Raw genomic sequence first — 19,606 nt, forward strand, 5'->3', positions numbered from 1 at the left:
TGGACCTGACATTCACGTAACCAGTAAGTAGTATAGAAAAGAGTGCGTGGTAGATACGAGTTCGGCGTTGGCGGGGGCCGGCATCACTGAAATTTTGCTTGGCCGTCACAGCAACAACAGCTGCACGAGAGAGCACCCCCGAAATATTGGGGAGCCAGTTCCCCGTGAGTCATCAGCCACACGCAACGGCGGAACAATCAGTAAAGGCGAGCAAATGACCACTGATTGGTGATAGTATCCGGTTTAGTGATTGGAGTTACTGCAAGAGCTCGTGGCTACGTATGTGAACTGAGAAAAATCGATCTTTGGCCGTTAGAGCTCGGTGGTAATTTTGTTGGTAGTTGATACTTTACAAGGACACTTTGTAAATGATATGAAAAATTTGTGGTGAAAGGTCGTTGTGCGCGCTTTTGTCATGCTGTTAATTAACAAATCTTCGCTAGTTATTACCCGCTGTTCGCGGCTGCATGTCGAGTGTAGCGGAACCGCTCTAGACTGAACGGTGTCACGCAAGCAGTCACGTTTTCTTTTAAATTGTAATTAAGGCATAACATTGTCACGTAGAAAACTTTAGTCTTCAACGGTAAAAACGCTCAAATATTCCAATAGCGTGATGTTTGACTGTCTCTTGTCACAATAAAGAATCATTAAGGGTAAACTTTGACGCATATTCAGAGAATTAAATGAGCTAAACTTAGCTGGCTAACTTCAAAGGAATAGGTTGTAATAGTAGGTCCTATTAAAAAAAGTGAATTGTAAAATGAAGAAGATCAACATAAATTGCATGTTTATTATATACGTTTGATGCCTACATCTATTGCGCCAGATAGGTGGCTTACATTTCACACGTTGACCTTAATTATCCGATTACAGCGGATTACGAGCATATTGTACGCAATAGTTAATACATACATTAGTGTTTATATAGTTGATAAGTAGGTAATCCCATCAATATTATGTATATATTGTTCAAAACAATAGATACAAATGTTTCTATTGTTTTGCGAATGTTAGGCGCATTGAATCATTATAATTAGTTTCTTAATTAAAAGACAGGTAGGTAGTTGTTTTTGATTTGTGACAAGGGAGTGTTTATTAAAGAACTTTTGTTAGTTATTCGAAACTTTGATATATTCGGACACCTGCAGATTATTTTCAACGTCTGAATTATCGCTTTATTACCTTTGATATATAGACTGAATAGGATATTGTATACTTAGCTGATTAACTATGGTATCCTTTTCAGCAGTTCTAACAGTTTTTCACCTCATATACTTTATAAAAGCTCCATAGGTAAATTTTTCGTGATACAATATTTATTTATTCATTAATGAAAGCTATAGTTTACTGGCCTTTCTGAACCATATCCGTCTGTGAGGTTCAAGCATATTTATTCTTTTGTGTCGTAATTGATTCTTCGTGCGTCGAGCTATTTAAAAGTAAACATCTAAAACCAACGCATCTTTGCGACTTTTAAACTTTCGCGGGCGTTTTCATCGAAAAAATTTTAGCTAAACAAATGTTATGAATTTTTTTTCAATATACTAAATTCATGTTTTCACTATTTTTTTTTTTCTAAATCTATTTTATTGTATTGTGTAAACACTTGAGCTGTCTTTCTTTTACCGCCATGTATATCCAGTGGGCCTAGACGGAAATTTTCTAGGAAATGCCTAGATTATGGAATCTTTTGACCTGTTCAATACGTATGAAATCTTGTGGAAATAAACAAATTGTTTTAATAGTGGTTCGCATTGTGATAACCGGGCAGCTTGAAACTATATACCTTTAAAGATATTAATATTTTTTTTAAAAAAGAGAGGAAAACCGGTCTGATTTTGTGAATGTAGACATTCTATAGTTTGAGCAAGTCTCAACAATTTTTGAAAATTAACTTTTTTTGTAAGTAAAGAACTGACATCTTATTTGATTACCCATTTTTTTAAAACCTGTTACATATCAACAAAAATTCATCAAACTAAGTTCAGATGCTGAGAACTTCAAAACCGAGTTTTGCTGCTCTTTTTACAATTCCGCTCGTGGAACGTTTCATTCATGAGTCGCGCAGTCAAACAATTAAGCCGCGTTTATTTTTGATTCCGTCTGCTACTTACCACTCCTTCATTTGTCTTTTTCATGTCCTATCTCATTTTACCAACGGAAGTTTTAAACTAACCTCGACTCTATGTTACTCCTTGAAATCTGCTTTGACAGCGATGCAGATGAGCTTGGAGGAGGAACTGCGACTTCCGTCGTCGGACCTCCGAAGCCACGGTTGGTATCATGGGCCAATTGGTAGAGCGGCTGCGGAGTCCTTACTCCAGGAAGACGGCCATTTTCTAGTAAGGGACTGCCTCTCACAGCCGAATGACTTTGTCCTGTCGTGTCAGCATGCTGGTGGACGATTGCACTTTATTATTAATCGTGTCTATATCCTCCCCAACACTCTTTATGAAAGGGTTCAATATCAACTGGAGGATGACCTTTTTGACACGATTGCTGATCTCGTAACATTTTACGTCGGAAATAAGCAACCGATCACACAAAGATCAGGAGCGCTTATATCACGGCCAGTCGTACGAACCGTAAGTTTAGGACTCAACGCAGAAGCACCTCCGCCTCCAAAGCCGGAAAAGGTTTACTGCAATGCACGCAACGAGGAACGCCGATCCCTACGAAAGGAGTACTATAAATATAAGTTTCGTCCAGTGAATCCACAATTAGGACAGCTTGACTTTACTGGAGTGGAGTTTAGTAACAGTGGTATCAATGAGGCCGCACTTCGCAACGTTCAAACGGAAATTCGAGACACCGGGGTACGAGTTTTGTCCCGAGCTCTCACTGTTGTCAACATCCGTCTGCTGAAGTTGGACCAAACAGGCAACGGTAACGAAAGTGACCTTGGTCTAGGTGTAATGAGTGGACTAGAAATACTCAGTTTGCCTCAGGGAGATACATTGCGGACTTCGCTTGTCGAACGAGCACACTACCTCAAACTATTGGTGATAGCTTCGTTGGTGCTCTCCGATGAGGCTGACCTCGCCCTGGCAATGTTGACGAAGTGGATCCAGGTTGCTTTGGAAGTCAAAACGGCCCTTGGTGACCTCTTTGGGTTTCAGTGTATAATGATGGGTCTTATGTCTCCACCTGTAACTCAACTCAAGTCGGTGTGGCTTGCATTACGCCAAAACAATACAGAGCTCGCGTTGTTGTTTGAGACGAAACTACGTCAAGAGGTTACCGCTTTGCTCGATCGATGTGACAATATTGCTCCAAATACATGCATCCCAAATATCTACTTCTACATAAACGTTGCTCATCAGTTTGTTGAGAAAGTCGATCGTGTACATCTTGAGAAAATGGGCCCTGACAATGGGCTCGCAACGCTTCTTTCGCAGCTCGAGAACATTCGGTCAATCATCAATCAAACGGAACGTTTCCATAAAACCGCTCTATGCGTACTTCATGCATCAAGTGCGCCCGGCAAGCGCTATTCGTTCTTTGAGACGGAAAACCTAATTGCGCTGTTTAACACAGAAGGATACAAAGATATGACTTGTAAGCAGCGTTCAAAGCACGTCCTCGATGTTTTTGAAGAGCTCAGCAAACGGGGTACCCTGCTGGTTGAAGAAACCGGCCTCATACCGAAATCACTTGACATGTGACTTTTGTTTTTAGCTATCTAAGGACGAAATTCAACCTAGAAGCAACACACGATGCATGCACAGATGATTTTTGTTTCTACGAAAGAAGACCGGAAATTAGCATACGTTTTAGCTGACTGATCTTATTATCTACTAATACAACTCTTCACATACCATTGCGTACGTTGTAACATGATGTAATAGCGATGGCGTGCCATACAAGTACCTTACGTTGTATCCACTAGCCAAATCAGAGCGAACATTACCACTATACAGTTCCTAATAACGCCCAGTATTATACTAACACATATACGCACGAAGATGTCATTTATATATTTGTATGTACGTGTATATGTGCTAAGAAATATTTAAGTACGCAATTAGTATCAGTCGAGATAAAGAGATAATATACAAATGGAGTACATTATTAATATAACTACACTGTAACTATTGTACTAACTGTACTTCAGTACTAATCGGAATATTTATTATATAAAGTTTATCCAGGAAAAATTGTGATTTTTTTAATAAATAAAAACGTACTGTGCGACCGACTCTGAGAGATACGTAAACGGAAAACTTTCGAAACAGATAGATGCTTGGGTAGATAAGGTTCCACAAGTGCGTATAATAGCGCTAGACTCTAGTCAATGGCTTAACCCGTCGCCGTGCAATAGTCACACAAACAAGGTGACACTTACCAGGTACCAGGCCTATACGATGGTAAGCGCTCGAAACGAAATGTCAAACAAATGGGTGAGCAAACGTCTACTTTTCCTGGCTTATTTCCGAAGGAAAGCTAATATATAGAAATGATATATGAATAGTTAGTGTTTGTAAACGATCATCTTGGTTCCACTGGAAAAACTATATGCGAAAAAACAAGTAGACTGCAAATCGTTTTGTTAGATGCATTCCGGCATAAACCAATTCCGCAAGTTCATTAAACATCTTTCTATATTTAGAAAAGTTCCTTGTCATATTAGGCACACGTAGGCACATTCTCGGACTCTAGGGATGCCAGCTCGAGCAGAATAATGTTGTTTGACTACAATAGAAAAATATCGGAAACAATATGAGTATAGCAGTCAAATGTACAGCGATTTAATAAAGTAAAGAGAACGCGAAGAAGCTTGTGTTGTCTTTCCTTCACTAGTATCGGATTGTATACCAATGAATATAGACGGAATATAAACAGTTAAGATTTGTTGAGGACAGGCAATAAAATAGAGGAGCGAATAAAAATCATACGCCCTATTATACAAGGGGCAACTTTGTTACTTCGATACCGTTATTAATTGTAAAAAATACAAACAAATTAATAGCAAATAGCGAAATCGGATAGGAGAACATTCGTTGTTACGGATGGTTTCAGGTGGGAACGAAGCCGTTTATACCATTTCTAGCAGAAATAGGGCTTCAACGACACGAAATGGACCAAACGTGTGTAAAATATGGCTTTCATAAGATTCAAGCTACATCAGGTTATGTTCAGTCTTCGCTTCGTCGACGGGCATTTCCGATTTATTGTGGGACAATTTTTAGAAACATCTCGGAACGCCAACAAGAAGTACTACTCATATGAGCACAGCTGTAAGAAAATCGGCTCGTAGGTACTGTTAGTTTTTGGTGTGCTAATGATTAATCTTCACGATCAATGAAAGGGTAAGTTTGGGTCGAGTCGCTCATAAAGTAGCCGCGCAAACTTTTGCCGCGTACTTTTGCGATTGCGGTCTTATAGAAATCAGAAAACTCCAATATAAAATTTTGCGAATCCGCTGGAACGAGCAGTACGAGTTATTAACACGTCAAAATGTCCTCCGGGCGCTATTTAAACCTGTTAGGCCCATCGATATACATAAACATCCAGGTTGATGATATTATAGTCTATGCGTCTCTAAAAGCTCTCTCCATTGCAAACCTAGGCAAAGTTTTACGGTTGGATCGAACAACTGGATATAAAACTTTTTGTCGAGAAGACTTCTATGGTATGAGATTGCAAAACAGAGCAGTATTAATGTCGTAAACCTGAGACCTTAGGTAAACGAGACCTGCTTAAAAGGAACAGGGGCGAGCTTAGCGAAAGCTTTGGCCTTCCTTCAAGGTGGAACTCCTTAGGGTACAATTAATATTCATAATCTTAATTCGTATAATTATCGTCATTCCACTTAAAGATACTATTTATGTTAATGCCCGTTTAATTAACGAATAACGATAATAATACTTTGGCTGCGATTATACTTTACCCCACAGGTATCAATGATCAGCCCGGCCCGGCTACTCTCTGCGAAGTGTTCCACATTGCTTGCTTGCAAAATCCTCATCAACTAAGTAAAAAAAATTATGCCAGGGTTCTGGGATATGCAGAAAAGTCCAGCTTAATCACTGTCCTAATCATTTTTTCATGGAAACGAGGATGACTACAAGTCAACGTGAACAAACGAATAGAAAAATCGAATGTTGTATAATTACTTTATGTTGTCTTCAATAATTCTATAACAAAACAATTAACGTTTATTTGCATTACGAATCGTTTTCGGCCTTTTAAATGGCTACGTAAGGGAAATTGCCAAATTGCTCCCTGTTGCTGGTTATGGTATTTTATGAAGTAACTTTATGTACTTTGAACATTATGTTGTTGTACCGAGTTAGGAAGTTGAAAACCAACTTGTTGCACATGGCTAATTTATGCCATCAGTGAGCCTTAGGGTATGTACATTAAAAGAAAAAAAAGCATAATATAATAATGCAAGACAACTCGAATCGATTGTATTAATCTATCTTATCTCTTTACTTTACCAAATAGCGGAGCCTTTGGATTTGGCCGACCGTTGACAATCCGTCAGAAGACATGGACTGGGCCGATCTTTTGATCGCCATGGTTTCATAGTAAAAAAATCTACGTGAAATACGAAGCTGATTAGGAAATCTTGCGTTTAGAGCACGAAGTTTGGTTTTAATTATAGAGCGTAATGTTAATTTGGCTGATGAGAACGTAAAGAACGATCAGTAATTTCCTCTTCAGTTTGCACGTTTGGGAACAGCGCCGTACCAACGTTTAGAAATGCTAAAGCAGCCACCAGCGTCGTCCGCACTGGTACATGATGTATGGTGCAGAAATGTAAATGTGAAAATCGTCTTGCATAGATGAATGGGTTCAATGTATGTTATAAGACAAACCGTGTTCAAGGTATATTGTGGAAGAAACTATCAGATTTTGTGACCATCATATACCACCAAGACCAAATAATATGGTCTAATAACTAAGCGTATCATGCCGAAAAGGTCGTGATCAAAACAGCGGCCGAGAAGGATCGAGACACGAAAAGAGAAAAGAAATAAAAGCCGCCGAAAAAGCGAATGATCAGCGTCGAACAGACAGAAAAAGACGTCAAGCTACTGGGCAAAGTGAAACAGCAGAAGACACAGGTAATCGACGTCACAGAGACATTATTCTCAAAGATGTACGCAACGTAGAATAAGGTAAGGCAAAAATAGGTCAGGATAACGGGTTAGGACAGTAGGACGGTTAGAACAATATACTACAGTGTATTACTACAGGTGTACACTACAGTGGACACTAAGCTGGGAAAAGCATTAGTTCGTTAAATCGTACCACCGTCTAATGAAAACTATGAAAAACATGGACAGTATATGATCAACTGAAGAATCTAGACTGAATGATCGAGACTTACACGCACTTATCTCTGAATCTTGGATCTCTGAAAAACCGTAACAAAACGACAATTGATAGATTTAAAAAGCACACTTACGTTAACGAATAGTTTCTGTCTAGTTTAATGTGTTATGTAGGGTTGTAAACCCCGACTTTCGCTTTATCTAACTCACACACAACTTTATTTATTCAGGAAAAAAAATAATGAATGACCAGTAATGGTGCAATCGCGCTCGGAGTCCCTCGATCTGCATGTTTGATGCTGGAACACATTTAATGCTTACAATGGATAAGAAATTATAACTTCTTGTTATACATTACATGCTGTATGAAGGACGCGTCACTAAACTCTGTGCGCTGCATTGTGTAATTCTGGTTATATACTGATGATTTCACCTCGTGCGTATGTAATATCCACAGTTTATTAACTAAATAAATACAAATGAATCTATATTCTGCATACATACGCACACTAAGCAGCGTAACCGGTCAGGAAAGACTGCTACTGCTTACACGGAGAAAAACTTTTTTTTATCATTTATTATAAGACAAATAAGCGCAGGATAATTAATCTTATTGTTAGAACAACTAAACATGTTTTTCAAGATCTAGAAACGTATTCTTTGTCGAGAAAAATACAATTCAGTCGCTTCTTTGTTCAATGAACCACTTTATAACATAAGACGTGTTACTTCTATATTTTAAGAAAAGTTCCTTTAATTAGAGTTCTGCTACGGAGATCGCATAGAACGTTGTACACATAAACATGGAGTATTAAGTTCGATTCTAAAAAAAGGAACAAAGAATTTTCGATTATTTCAGTTCCTAATATTAATCTATCGCACAGTGATATAATAACCGTGCGATAGATGATAAGTCTGAATATCATTACGCTCCTTAAATGTACTCTTCCCTCTTTATATGTAGTGTATTTATTTTTTTTTTATACAGTTCATTCGGTATGATCTTCAAGGCAACACGTGCGGAAGGCTTACAGAGGGAGCTACTGGAGCTGAGAGATCAAAAAGAGAGAGTGAAAAGTTTAGCCAGAGAAATGTTGTGATCTTTTTAGCGCAGACATCGAAATATGCTAATCTCTTGGACAAATGAAGCTATAACAAAATTAGATTAACCATATGTATGCCAAGAAAGGCAGTTGATGATTCAGGCGCGCTGACATTTCATTACATGGCTACTTTCAGTGAAGTGTCGTGAGAAGTCCCGCTCATACACACAACCGCCGTAAAACAGCATCTCCTTGTAGATTCTGTTCAGGGCAGCAACTGTGCTTATGAAGCTTTCTTGACTTAGACGTTATGCGGAATTCTATCCATATACACCATCAACCTTCTATTTGTTGGAATTTCGCCGACGTTCGTTGATTTAGCGGTGAGTATTTCGTATAACAATATGTTTCTTTTGCTCATCGATTTGTCATTATTTTCAGTTTGTTTTAAGCTAGCAAATATCCCATCAAAATATTCCTCGTCACTCCACACCCGAGTTAACGCTGGTAGAAATATAGTGCAATCGTATCCAGAGGATGTTAACCGTGATTTGCTTATCGGTTATTTGTACGGCCAAACAGCAAACATCGATTATTGATCAACGCTAGTCTTGCGTCGCTATTAGTACAGCGAGAGTACTGATAAAAATGTACTTATGAGTCAAACAATAAAAGCACGCAGCGTCATTACCGCCACACAGATGCTGACCGAGTCCAGTAGCCAAAGTACTTCGGGACTACGCAGCGATTCAGTACGTGCTGCTGACTGTATTAACGAAATCTACATCTGTCGTTAAGAAAACGAGCAAAAAACCTGTTGCAGTTATCGTACAGATTTACTGGTTCAACGGCAGACAAACTGGCCTCAAGAGTGAATGAATTTAGTGCTTTGCCGCACGTAGATGTTATGTAGTTGCGTCGTTTAACAGAACTTACGCGCAGCCTTCCGGTGTATTTTAAATCTAAATAAGAAATACAAAAGCTAGTCCATACGGCAGATCGCGTTCTGATTAGATATCGTGAAATTTTACTGAATGGTCCGTGTAAAATTAAAAGTTTGGCGGGGCATGGCAGTAAATCGCTAAACCATTTGATGAGATTCGAATAAGAGCTGCCCTATAGTCGTGGTTTTTTTCTGCCGTTAACGTCATATCTTCTGCAAGCTTCTTCATCACTAAATATAACTGCCGGTCCTATTTTAATGTGTTTGTTTAATCTAGATCGTACGCTCGGTCTTCGTAGCAGGCGTTGCAATAACCTAAATTGCCACGAGCTCTGTTGCAGCAAAGCTGAATCACTCAGAGATAACAAAAGCGAAGCCCGATTTAACAATTTCATAATACGTACATTTACACAATGTACTCTTAATCGGTATACTGTTCTAACACAAAGAACACGACTGCTAAACCCAACAAACAACTGTCATTGAAACAACAAGATTCTGTAATTCCTGTACGTCAACTTGCACATGAACAAATTCCTATAAAAGTATTGACGACCAGACCAATTCACATCAGCCGCACGTTCCGTTAACACCGCCCTATGACTTAGGCCATACTGCTGCACATCATCTAGGATCTAACCCGTACTCGAGATTTTCGAATACTGAACTGGACGACCGTCTCTAATTAAATACCGCACAAATCTTGTTATGTTACATAAAAACGAGGTTACTTCTTTCTGGCTTAGAAACGAATTAGTCCAGACCCTTATCTCACCTTAACGAGGTAATGTTTATAGCGTGAAGGCAATGTTTACGTTTTTAATAATGTTGTTATAAATTGCTTAGGCGGAAATGACAATTTTATGAATGCCTCGATAGTGTCTATGCACGGATCTATTATCCCGCGTCATCTTTGAAAAACATCTTAAGTATAGGTGCTTCGATCAGCGCGCCGGGCACACAGCAAGAAAAGGCAATGTAGATTAGCAAAGATCGTGGCCTTGTTGCCGGACGACTGCAATAACTGCTGTCAATTTTCAGTTATTTTTAGGCAAATCTTTCGAACTCTTTTTTGCTCCTTGTGAACACGCTTGTTACAAATACAGCGTTTGTACCAAACCATGATATACTAGCACTGCAAATACATAACGCCTACTACATGCTTATTTCGTACTTATCACTTCTGGGTTTTTCTCAGCGTCGGTCCCCACCTATTGCAGTGTATACATGTGTTAGTCGAATATGAAAATTGTTTTTTTTTTCGAGGGCTACCTACTGGGGCTAATATGCATTTACAAAACGACTTATGGCTCAAACTTTATGATATCTTTGCTCGCAGTAAAAAATTGGTATGAGTAACTTAGTCATAAATATTATTAAAGCATTTTTTAAGCTCATCTTAAGGAACTCAAAACAAAGCGGCAGACATGTAAGATGTTTTCTTTGATCACGTACCCCCATCAAGTATTGATTTTAAATAGTCTAATATTAACACTAAAATTCATATTATAACTAGTACTCCGAATCTTAAAAACTTGTTCTTTACTGCTCAATCGTTTCCGGCAATCGCAATTTAGGTTGATTCTGCTGCATCAGTTACTTAGGGCTCCCGCCTTTGAACATATTACACAACCTAAACAGTTTTCGTTACGTTTCTTGTGCAGTTTTCCTCTGCACTATCAAGTTTGCTTTTCGGCCTGTTATACGAGTAATGGCAACTAGTTACTAAGCCATCTATTCTTTTTTTTTTTTTTTTTCTTAGTGAGTACACTGCGAATGCAACGTGTATTGTTATAATAATAGTTTATTACTGTTGTATTATTATTATTATCTTTATTATTAGTTCAATATACTTCGCAAACTGTTCGAGTGTGCCACAGTGTTTGGAATATCAGCTAAGTGCTTAACAGCACTCATATCTGTTTTTTACACTCCTCTATTGTAAGAATTTATATTTCTCTCTGCCCCCTCGTCCCGAAAAGCATTAGCTACGCATACGGTGCCTTTCGTTCGCAAACTTCGTACCTATCCACTGAAAATTACTCAATCACAAACCACTTTTCGTACTATCATTAATATTGTGCAAAGCCTGTTATTACTTAAAGAGTACGATCGGCAGGATGGGGTGTTTGTCCGCGAATCTTTCTTCCACCATCTTCCGAAATACAAATCCACCTGCGGAGCAATGGCAAACAACAGACACGCATGAGCATAGAAACGTCGGGATGGATAAAAAATGTTCTGTTGTTGGAGCTGATAGAAGCAAACATACGCTTGTTCGGTGTAATTATAATTTAATAGAGATGAGTCAGAAATATTCAAGAGAGTTCTTCCTACTACAAAATCCCTGAACTACAAAAAGCTTGTTAAGTTATTTTGTCTACTTAAAAAGTCCTGGCATTGAAAAAGCAAATAGAAGAAGCAAAAAAAACAAGCAAAAAAAAAACCTAAATTTCTCTTTGTAGTAAGAGTATAGTCTGTCCAACGTGTAACCGCAATCCTTGCTATGCCCTTTAGGTGCATCTTGCAACCATTACAATTGAAAGATTTTCCAGTTTACATAATTCGGGCTTTAGAGTAAATATATAGGCGTTGTTGCAATTAGTGGCGATGTATTATATTTTTATATTACCTGTGATCAGGCGAGCACTTCCAAAGGGTAATCTTGTTGTCTCCACCAGACACTGCCAGCATATCGCCATTCAGTGACCAGCTTACGTGCCAAATGACGTCGTCGAATGTATTCAGTACCTGAAGAACGTTGCCATCATTTCATAAGAATATACTCAATCATACTACTTCTAAATACTATATAAATAAAAATAAATATGAGCAAATGTTATGATTCGATTAAATATACAAAGAGAGAAAAAAAAAAAAGGGCATTTTACTCATACGTATGTCTCACAGTTGCTCTTTAGAATATCGATATATAGCACTGTAATTATTAGGACGTGACACCATAAAATGTCAATCGAAGTCAATAGACATGGCTTTTCAATTTTTTCCCTAATAACCTCTTTCTAAACTTAAATGTAACACACCTGTCCCTTCCAAGTTTTATTCCCGTCATTGGAAGTCCAAATAATAACTGTGCGGTCCTGCGAACAGGAGGCAATCATAGAACAGTTGGAGAAAGCTGCTGATGGACACCAGGCAACATCGCGTACCCAGTCTTGATGGGCTTCCAGACTCTGTTCCTCAACCCAGGAAGACTGGTCCTCGCTATGCAAATCAGCAAACACAAAAGCATTGTATATACGCGAAGAAAATAAGCGAACGTGTTTCGTGTACGTATACTGTTTTGCATTTAAATAAAAGGACCATCGTTAGTGAATTTTTTTCTTACATACATATTTCAGCACAGCAGTAATGTTTCTCATTTAATTGATGATGATCAGCCATTTTGTCAGCCAAACATTCCGATAAAAAATTAAATCCTTTCAGCATAGTTTTATTATTTTTTCGATTTAACTTGGTCCCTACGCAATACATGATTTTCACCCCCTAATGGATTTCACACTACGTACGCCGACGAAAAAAAACACGTTAGCGCAAAGTAAAAGCAGGCACCACAATTATTTCTATATTTTAAGGAAACACATATAGCAAAAGAGCTCCCGTATAATATTCTGCATATGCTTTCTAAAACATGTACCGACTCCACAAGAAGTCTCTACTGCGAAGCATTGCTAGCTAAATAATACTACATTCTTGTACCACAAGGGCCTACCGTTAATTAGCTCTAGGAGGATTCATAACGTGAAATGAACGTAGCGATAACAAAACAATTTACGGTATTGACCGTCACGACATGAACGAACTAGAGTTTTTTACGTTAAGATTCTCCTTTATTCTAGTTTTTTTAAGCAAGGGTTTTTGTGTAGGAGCTCATCATTGCTTGATCATGCTAGAACCCCTTCAATTGATTCTTGCTCTGACGTTGATTTGACTGAATTGATTTTCTAAACTCACGTGGATCTGTTACATATACTAATAACAACGCTCCACAATCTTCTGAGCAATTTCGTCATGTACCACGTGTTTCGACAGCACCAATTTATTGTACGAAAGCTGTCGGCCCGCATTTGAACTATGTAAGTAAAAACAATGAATCGCGAAGCCTAAACCGAAATTCCGGCCAGAGTGAAGTGATCTTTGTGGGCGATCTTCTCTACCTTAACAGCATGCAAAAGCCGCTTTCCTTTTTTCTCCGTGAGTAGGCTAAATGTGCGGCAGTCAACTACAGGTGGAAGACATTCAAAATAAATTTACCAAAGCCACCCGAAATCACTAATGTGACGATAGGCTTCGGCCAAACATGTTAGCGATGCGGCATAGCGGACGTTTTATCGATATCCGCTTTTCTGTTAAAGCTGTACCAAGCAACTCGACAGCTCATTGTCGGGTGGGTCCTCGGATTACACGCAGATCACGACGTGTGCGACGAGCAATTCCTACCATACGGCATCAAGCTACTCAAAATACTCTCGCAACATTTCAACTCGTCATTCAACTTCGAGACGGGCTTCTATAGCGGGCTCAGCAGTACTTGAAGAAGCCGCGTTGGTTATCAATAGAATGGCTTATTTAGATCGGTAATGCAGTGACTTAGCACTGTTCCCAATATAATAACAAACAAATAGTTTGTATGAACATCGAACTAAAAAATCTTGTCCTTGTGAGTAATACCGAACGACGCTTTTCGACCAGTCAGCTAAATGCTCAGACTGTATCGAACGATGCCGTTGGGGCGTTCTTTTCTTTGGCTTTTATTACGTCGATAGTTCTGCTGTTTCAGCGAAGAAGGATGGGCACACCCTCAGCATCGTCATATTCCAATCTCTTAGCGTATCACGCCTATTTCGTCGATTGTTCATGGACATAGAATCGGTCATCGACGCTCCGTTATACTGTCTGGGTTAGCTGTGAATATCACCATAATGCACTTGACCCTGAAGTACATGGCTTTCGCCAAGTATCCATATGTGTACCGCGAACTAGTTAAAGCTGTTAAAGTTAACAATACTAGCGAACAGGCGGAGCCTTCTTGCAACACTTCCAAACGCATCCGAGAAGCAAGAAATAGGGTTATGAACAAGAGTTTCAAAATGTGCTCGATGGGTTTAACTCGATACGGTTAACGAATTTTCCGTGCAGCGAGAGCAATCTTGTCCTTTTCAAGATTCTTAGAGTGCGAAGCTGATTCGATAACTATCTGCGCAACAATGAGTTAACGAGTTAGCTGTAAACGGGACGATTTTATTTTCGACGGAAAGTTCGTAATAACGTTTTTCTACAACATAAATGTATTTACATATTGATTCGCTACATCACCAGTCTGAACAAGTTCTCTGAAAGTCTGTACTTTCAACAAAACTGCTCGGACGGACGCCAGTCGGCTACTTCAGAACCAAAGAAGGATCGTTTCCATCAATTAAATCTAGCACCAGTCATGGCATCGTTTACACATTATATCCTCGTACAATTCCCATGGGGTTCGGTCGCTGTTTTTGCTGAACTGGGTATTCGAAGCTGACAAGTTAAGTGAACAGAAGACAAATATTTGAAAAACACTGCACTGCTGTCCGAATTCTCTTTGGACACCAGTGTGTTTTCGTTAAGTGTAATTGATAAATGTGTGCACCCAAACCTATCGCTGATGCTCTTGTATATGTTAATAAAGTAACCTTGTGGATTAGTAAGTTTTTATTCAACAAAAACATGTGGCCGCTTGTACGAGAAACACGGTTTTGGACTATGCTTTTCTTATGTTAAAATATGTATCTGTGACAAGAAACATCATATTGTATTTTACAATTTATATAATAGCTTTTTACGAGGGAGCTGCTTTATTTACTTAAAAATTAAAAATACCTGTCTCCAGTAAAAACACAAACCAATATATATATATAACCAGGAAAACGTACCTGTATTTCCAGATTTTTACGAGGTTATCACTACCACCGGTAACTAGCCTCATATAAGGCCTTCCAGGTGCTCCGCCATTTTGATGGTCGCTATTTGCGTCACCAATCTGGTGATCCACGTTATCAAATAACGAGCAAGGGGCCACATAAGGCGCCCAGCTGACACTGTTAACACCCATCTAAATACATATTTCAAAATCAGCAAACGGTTACTTTATAGAAAATTGGTCTACGAACATAAAGTGCCCCCTCTGTGGACAGAGAGCGCTTTTAAGGCAATAGGTATGTTAATGCACTAACCCACCCACGGTAGTCACCCCAAAAAAACTGCTGCCCTGGAAAGAGCTTTGCGAAGCAGTCTGTCCGAAATACTGCCGTTTCCTAACAAATGAACAGTGTATTCAGTATTTCAAATATATTATTTAGAATCGTTTTAAACAACGGAGAAACCTGCAGTGAAAAATGTTCGCTTCTATCCTAATCATCGTTATTGCAATTACACATTATTACGGAAGAGTGCAGTAAGCTATAATCTATTGATACTTACGAGATGAGCTCCAGTGATTTTAGAGAGGTCCCAAGTTGCACCATTATTACCGCTACTGAGAATAGAAACACTTCCATCGGAGCTGGCTGCCGCGAACATGAGACCGCACTCGTAAGGGGCAAACTGTACTGCGTTCACGGAGCTATCGTGACTCTTAAATTCGTGCCATTGTGTCCACTGACCAGCGTTCTCACGCCAAATAATGACGCGCCTGTCGTATGAACATGACGCCAAAAGTGAACCGAACATGGGGTGGGCCCAGGAAATCTGCCAGACGGGGCCCTCATGGCTAGAATGTATAAGAAATTGAAAGTACCAAAAACGGTCAGCCAAAATTCTAGCTTAAAACTGAAGGTTAATAGCTATTCAAGTCTAATAAGCAGACGTCACGCATCACTTCACAATATTTTTTAGTCTATACGGCGAATCATCACGATGATCTTGTGATGAAATATATTTTAAAAAAACCAAAGCAAAAAGAATGCAGTAACTCTGATAGGTTTATTATCCCTATTGTTTTAATCTGATTAGCTAGTAATATCTAAAAGCAAATGAAGCAAGAAAACAAATATTTCCAGTGCTGATTTCTACTCACTAACGTAGGTGTGGACAGCTAAGAAATTTCGTGACACTTTTAGCTCAAAGACGAAGAAGGTTACTTCTCAATATTGTATTTACCCTCGCAGGTCGGCGACGAGCTTCTGATTTCCTCCACGCAAATCAAATACCTTGACGCTCATATCCGACGAACATGTTGCTAGACGAGTTCCGAAGAAGTCCATCTGACAGTCGTGCTGAAAAGTAACGAGGTCTACAAATTCGAGAATCCCTTCTACTTGTTGACACAGGCATTTGTTTTTTATTGAGTAAGATTAGGCACTTTCAGACAATAGTTTACGTTTATGCCAGTATTGTGATAAGCATGCTTTACCTTTTATCAAGTAAGTAATAGATCTGCTCAGACATGGCTGTCTTTTATTATGGCCAACACGATAGTAATACGACAGTGTTTCAATTGAGACCCACATTTACAGTAGAATCACTTCCCTGTAGATTTCCGTGCTGAGGAACTTCGATATGAACTGCTTTTATACTTACAATCATGTCTTCATGGCTGGTGTCTACCGTGTTAACCACGGTCGTCTGAAATTGTATAGTTTGAGCATTAGAATCAATTCCTGTGATCTTTTGCATGATTCACTATGAAAACCAATTACTTCAACTTACTAACATTAGCTTGCAGAGAGATCTTAAGCCTAATTAGAGATTTTACGATCTCAAAGTCGCGCCCACTGTGCCACAGTCATACACAGTCACAACAAACACGATGTTAAATGGTTGAATACGCACCTGTTTATTGCGTTTTCAATCGTGTTCATTAAAAAATGGTCTCAATGTGTATCTCAGCCTGATATCAACCTGGCCTCCGATCTAAGTGGTGTGTACAAAGGAGTTTTTAAGAATTATTTGACTCAATCAGTAAATCAGACAGGATCAATGACCAAAACAGGTGGTATAGAGGAACTGCCCACATCAAAGATACACTAACTTTCGCAAACTAACTTTACCAATACCAGAATGCTGTGCCATTTATTTAACTTATCAAACACAATGTGTATGTGTACAGAAAAGCAGCCAAGTTGATCTAAACATATATGATGTTCTGTTGGATATAATATTTTGTGTCCTGTTTTGCCGCCCAAGGCTTTTAAAAGAATTTGATACAAAACCTTGTACGATGTTTCTATATAAAATTGCGGAATACAGACTTATGCATTTCCTTGGTAGGGTTATGCATAATGAAAACATCGGAAGCAGTTTACATGTTAACAATGTGCTATATCAATGTGTAAGTTAATTGATACCTATCCGGTGTGAAGTACGTTCTTTATAAAAATATACCCAACATATAATTCAATGGACCGGTGCACAAAGATATAGCAAGTGTAGCGGATGGTCTTTCATTTTATAACAGATCTTCTCTCTTGTTTTTGTATATGCCACACGTGGCATTATTTCCTACCAGCAACTGCTTCCTTGAAATGCCTAGCGCGCATTGTCCTTATACACCGAGGATAGTCGTACTGCTGGCGCAATAGCGGCAAGCTAGAACTGTACTCGCAAAAACCTCACAAAATGACGGCTCCCTTGTCATTAACCGGTGTGGATCCGATATGTCTGTGTGTTTGCGAGTAGAACGTCGATGACGTGTATACGTCCCGACGGTAAAGTCATCAATGAGTGCGATTCCTAGCCGTCTAAGTGAAGATTTTTTCCTGCTCAAAAAGTAGAGATCTGCGAGAAACAGTCGCATCAGCTATCGCATAGCATTAGCCGGTTTGTTATTGGTCCACTTACCATTTTGGAGGTTCACAGTTTCACCCCGCTGTTCGAACAACCTGCACACAGAATCACAACACCGAACTTCGAATTCGAACGGAGCCAGCGGCAATCAGATTGCACTGTAGAACCCACACAGAACTCGATTGGTGGTGTCGTCTATGGCGACTGCTAGGGCAGCGACTCGCAGCTCTGTGGTGCCCCTATTGTTCCTACTGGCAGGCAAGCGGGCGAAAGCAGTAGCTTACCCAGCCGGTCAAAATAAAAATATTGCTCGACTCTGTAACCGGCATTTTACCAGAGAGGGCTAACAGCAGCCGCTGGAAAAGGGCCGTTTAAACTGTTGGCGGGAAGAAGATGAGACTAATAGATGGCTGATCATAGTAGGAGTGGACAATCTACCTGATGATCGTATTGCGGGCTTTTCATGGGTACGATCTTCGGCTAGTTTATGGTAACTCGAGACAAACACTAGCAAGACTATTTAATACTTAGTTCGTGTTTTATCTGTTTATCTAAATGAAAGAAATGGTTTGAATATAACGTTCTAAGCTTTATCCTAGACATATGAGCTTACAGGTAATTTCATGACGTTTATGACACAGCCATAGGAGATAAAACAAAAATGCACAAACTAGTAGCAAAGTGACATCTATGCTATCGTGTATTTGATGATTACCATAAACTATTACATTCACTTTGACGATCAATATGATTTTTTGATACAATTTCATCGAGCTTGTGCCGTCCAAAAAACAAATCTTTTATAGAAATCCTGTTTTATTTCGGAGAGCAATATATTTCGACCAAACATAGCCGGCTAAAGTATCACAATGTTATACCTAGACCCGCATCAGAAATATGGAGCTGTTCCAGTGTACCACGGTCCACTGAGGTATAGAAAAATCAAAATTATAACCTGGAATGAATAACCTATTATCCAGTTTGACTTATGGGTCCACATAAGAACATGATAAATATGAAAACAAGATAAAGTTAACAGTAGTATCGGCAGTAGATGTTTATTAGTATGACGCATGGTCGTTTTTTGTTCTCATCTAGAATAGCTAGGATCAGTCAATGGTAGGTTCCCTCAACTTATAATGAGGATTCATAGATTTCATCATATTCTATACGTGGCCCTTTGATATCTTCATACGCGGCATAAATGCTTACTTCAAATAGAAGACAAAGGTGAGCTGTAGTGTCGTCTTAATCAGAGATTGACCGGGATCGTGGCTATATGCCAGCCTGCGTTCCGTTCGATTTTGGGATCGCTGATTTGACCATTTGAATGCATCTTTCTAAAAGACCATTCAGCTGAGAATCCCAAATGAGGTTAAGTTATATTGAAAATACCTATTTTTTTTTAAGTCTATTCATTTTCTTCAAAACATTTGACTACTCAAGATATAGTAGGCCAGGATTAAAACAAATTTCGCTGAGCATGTCGTAAGCGATCAACCACACCTGTAGCATATATAGAACTGCACTAAATACGGTAGCACATCGCTTTCACC

The 19,606-nt window shown here is 39.1% G+C and overlaps 2 protein-coding genes across 3 annotated transcripts; one reads left to right on the forward strand and one right to left on the reverse strand.

Moving 5' to 3' along the window:
- Positions 1-39: 39 nt before the first annotated feature.
- On the forward strand, positions 40-4,775 carry LOC111251777 (breast cancer anti-estrogen resistance protein 3). Its single transcript, XM_086991780.1, has 2 exons — positions 40-206; positions 2,215-4,775. The coding sequence occupies exon 2, from the start codon at positions 2,217-2,219 to the stop codon at positions 3,663-3,665; it is 1,449 nt and encodes a 482-aa protein (XP_086847906.1). The 5' UTR covers positions 40-206; positions 2,215-2,216; the 3' UTR covers positions 3,666-4,775.
- Positions 4,776-11,053: 6,278 nt separating this feature from the next.
- Sec13 (nuclear pore and COPII coat complex component secretory 13) lies at positions 11,054-18,324 on the reverse strand. Of its 2 annotated transcripts, none has more exons than XM_086991782.1 (8): positions 18,105-18,324; positions 16,773-16,889; positions 16,425-16,540; positions 15,747-16,035; positions 15,200-15,378; positions 12,314-12,494; positions 11,902-12,020; positions 11,054-11,444 (listed from the first exon to the last, which is right to left on the reverse strand). In XM_086991782.1, the coding sequence occupies exons 1-8, from the start codon at positions 18,105-18,107 to the stop codon at positions 11,369-11,371; spliced, it is 1,080 nt and encodes a 359-aa protein (XP_086847908.1). In that variant the 5' UTR covers positions 18,108-18,324; the 3' UTR covers positions 11,054-11,368. The 2 variants fall into 2 exon arrangements, with proteins under 2 accessions (XP_086847908.1, XP_022663904.1); XM_022808169.2 differs by having other exon boundaries at positions 16,845-16,889; positions 18,105-18,322.
- Between the last annotated feature and the right edge of the window lie 1,282 nt (positions 18,325-19,606).

The sequence above is a fragment of the Varroa destructor genome, unplaced genomic scaffold (genome assembly GCF_002443255.2).
Source record: "Varroa destructor unplaced genomic scaffold, Vdes_3.0 BEIS01000005.1, whole genome shotgun sequence".
Taxonomy (NCBI): Eukaryota; Metazoa; Arthropoda; class Arachnida; order Mesostigmata; family Varroidae; genus Varroa; species Varroa destructor.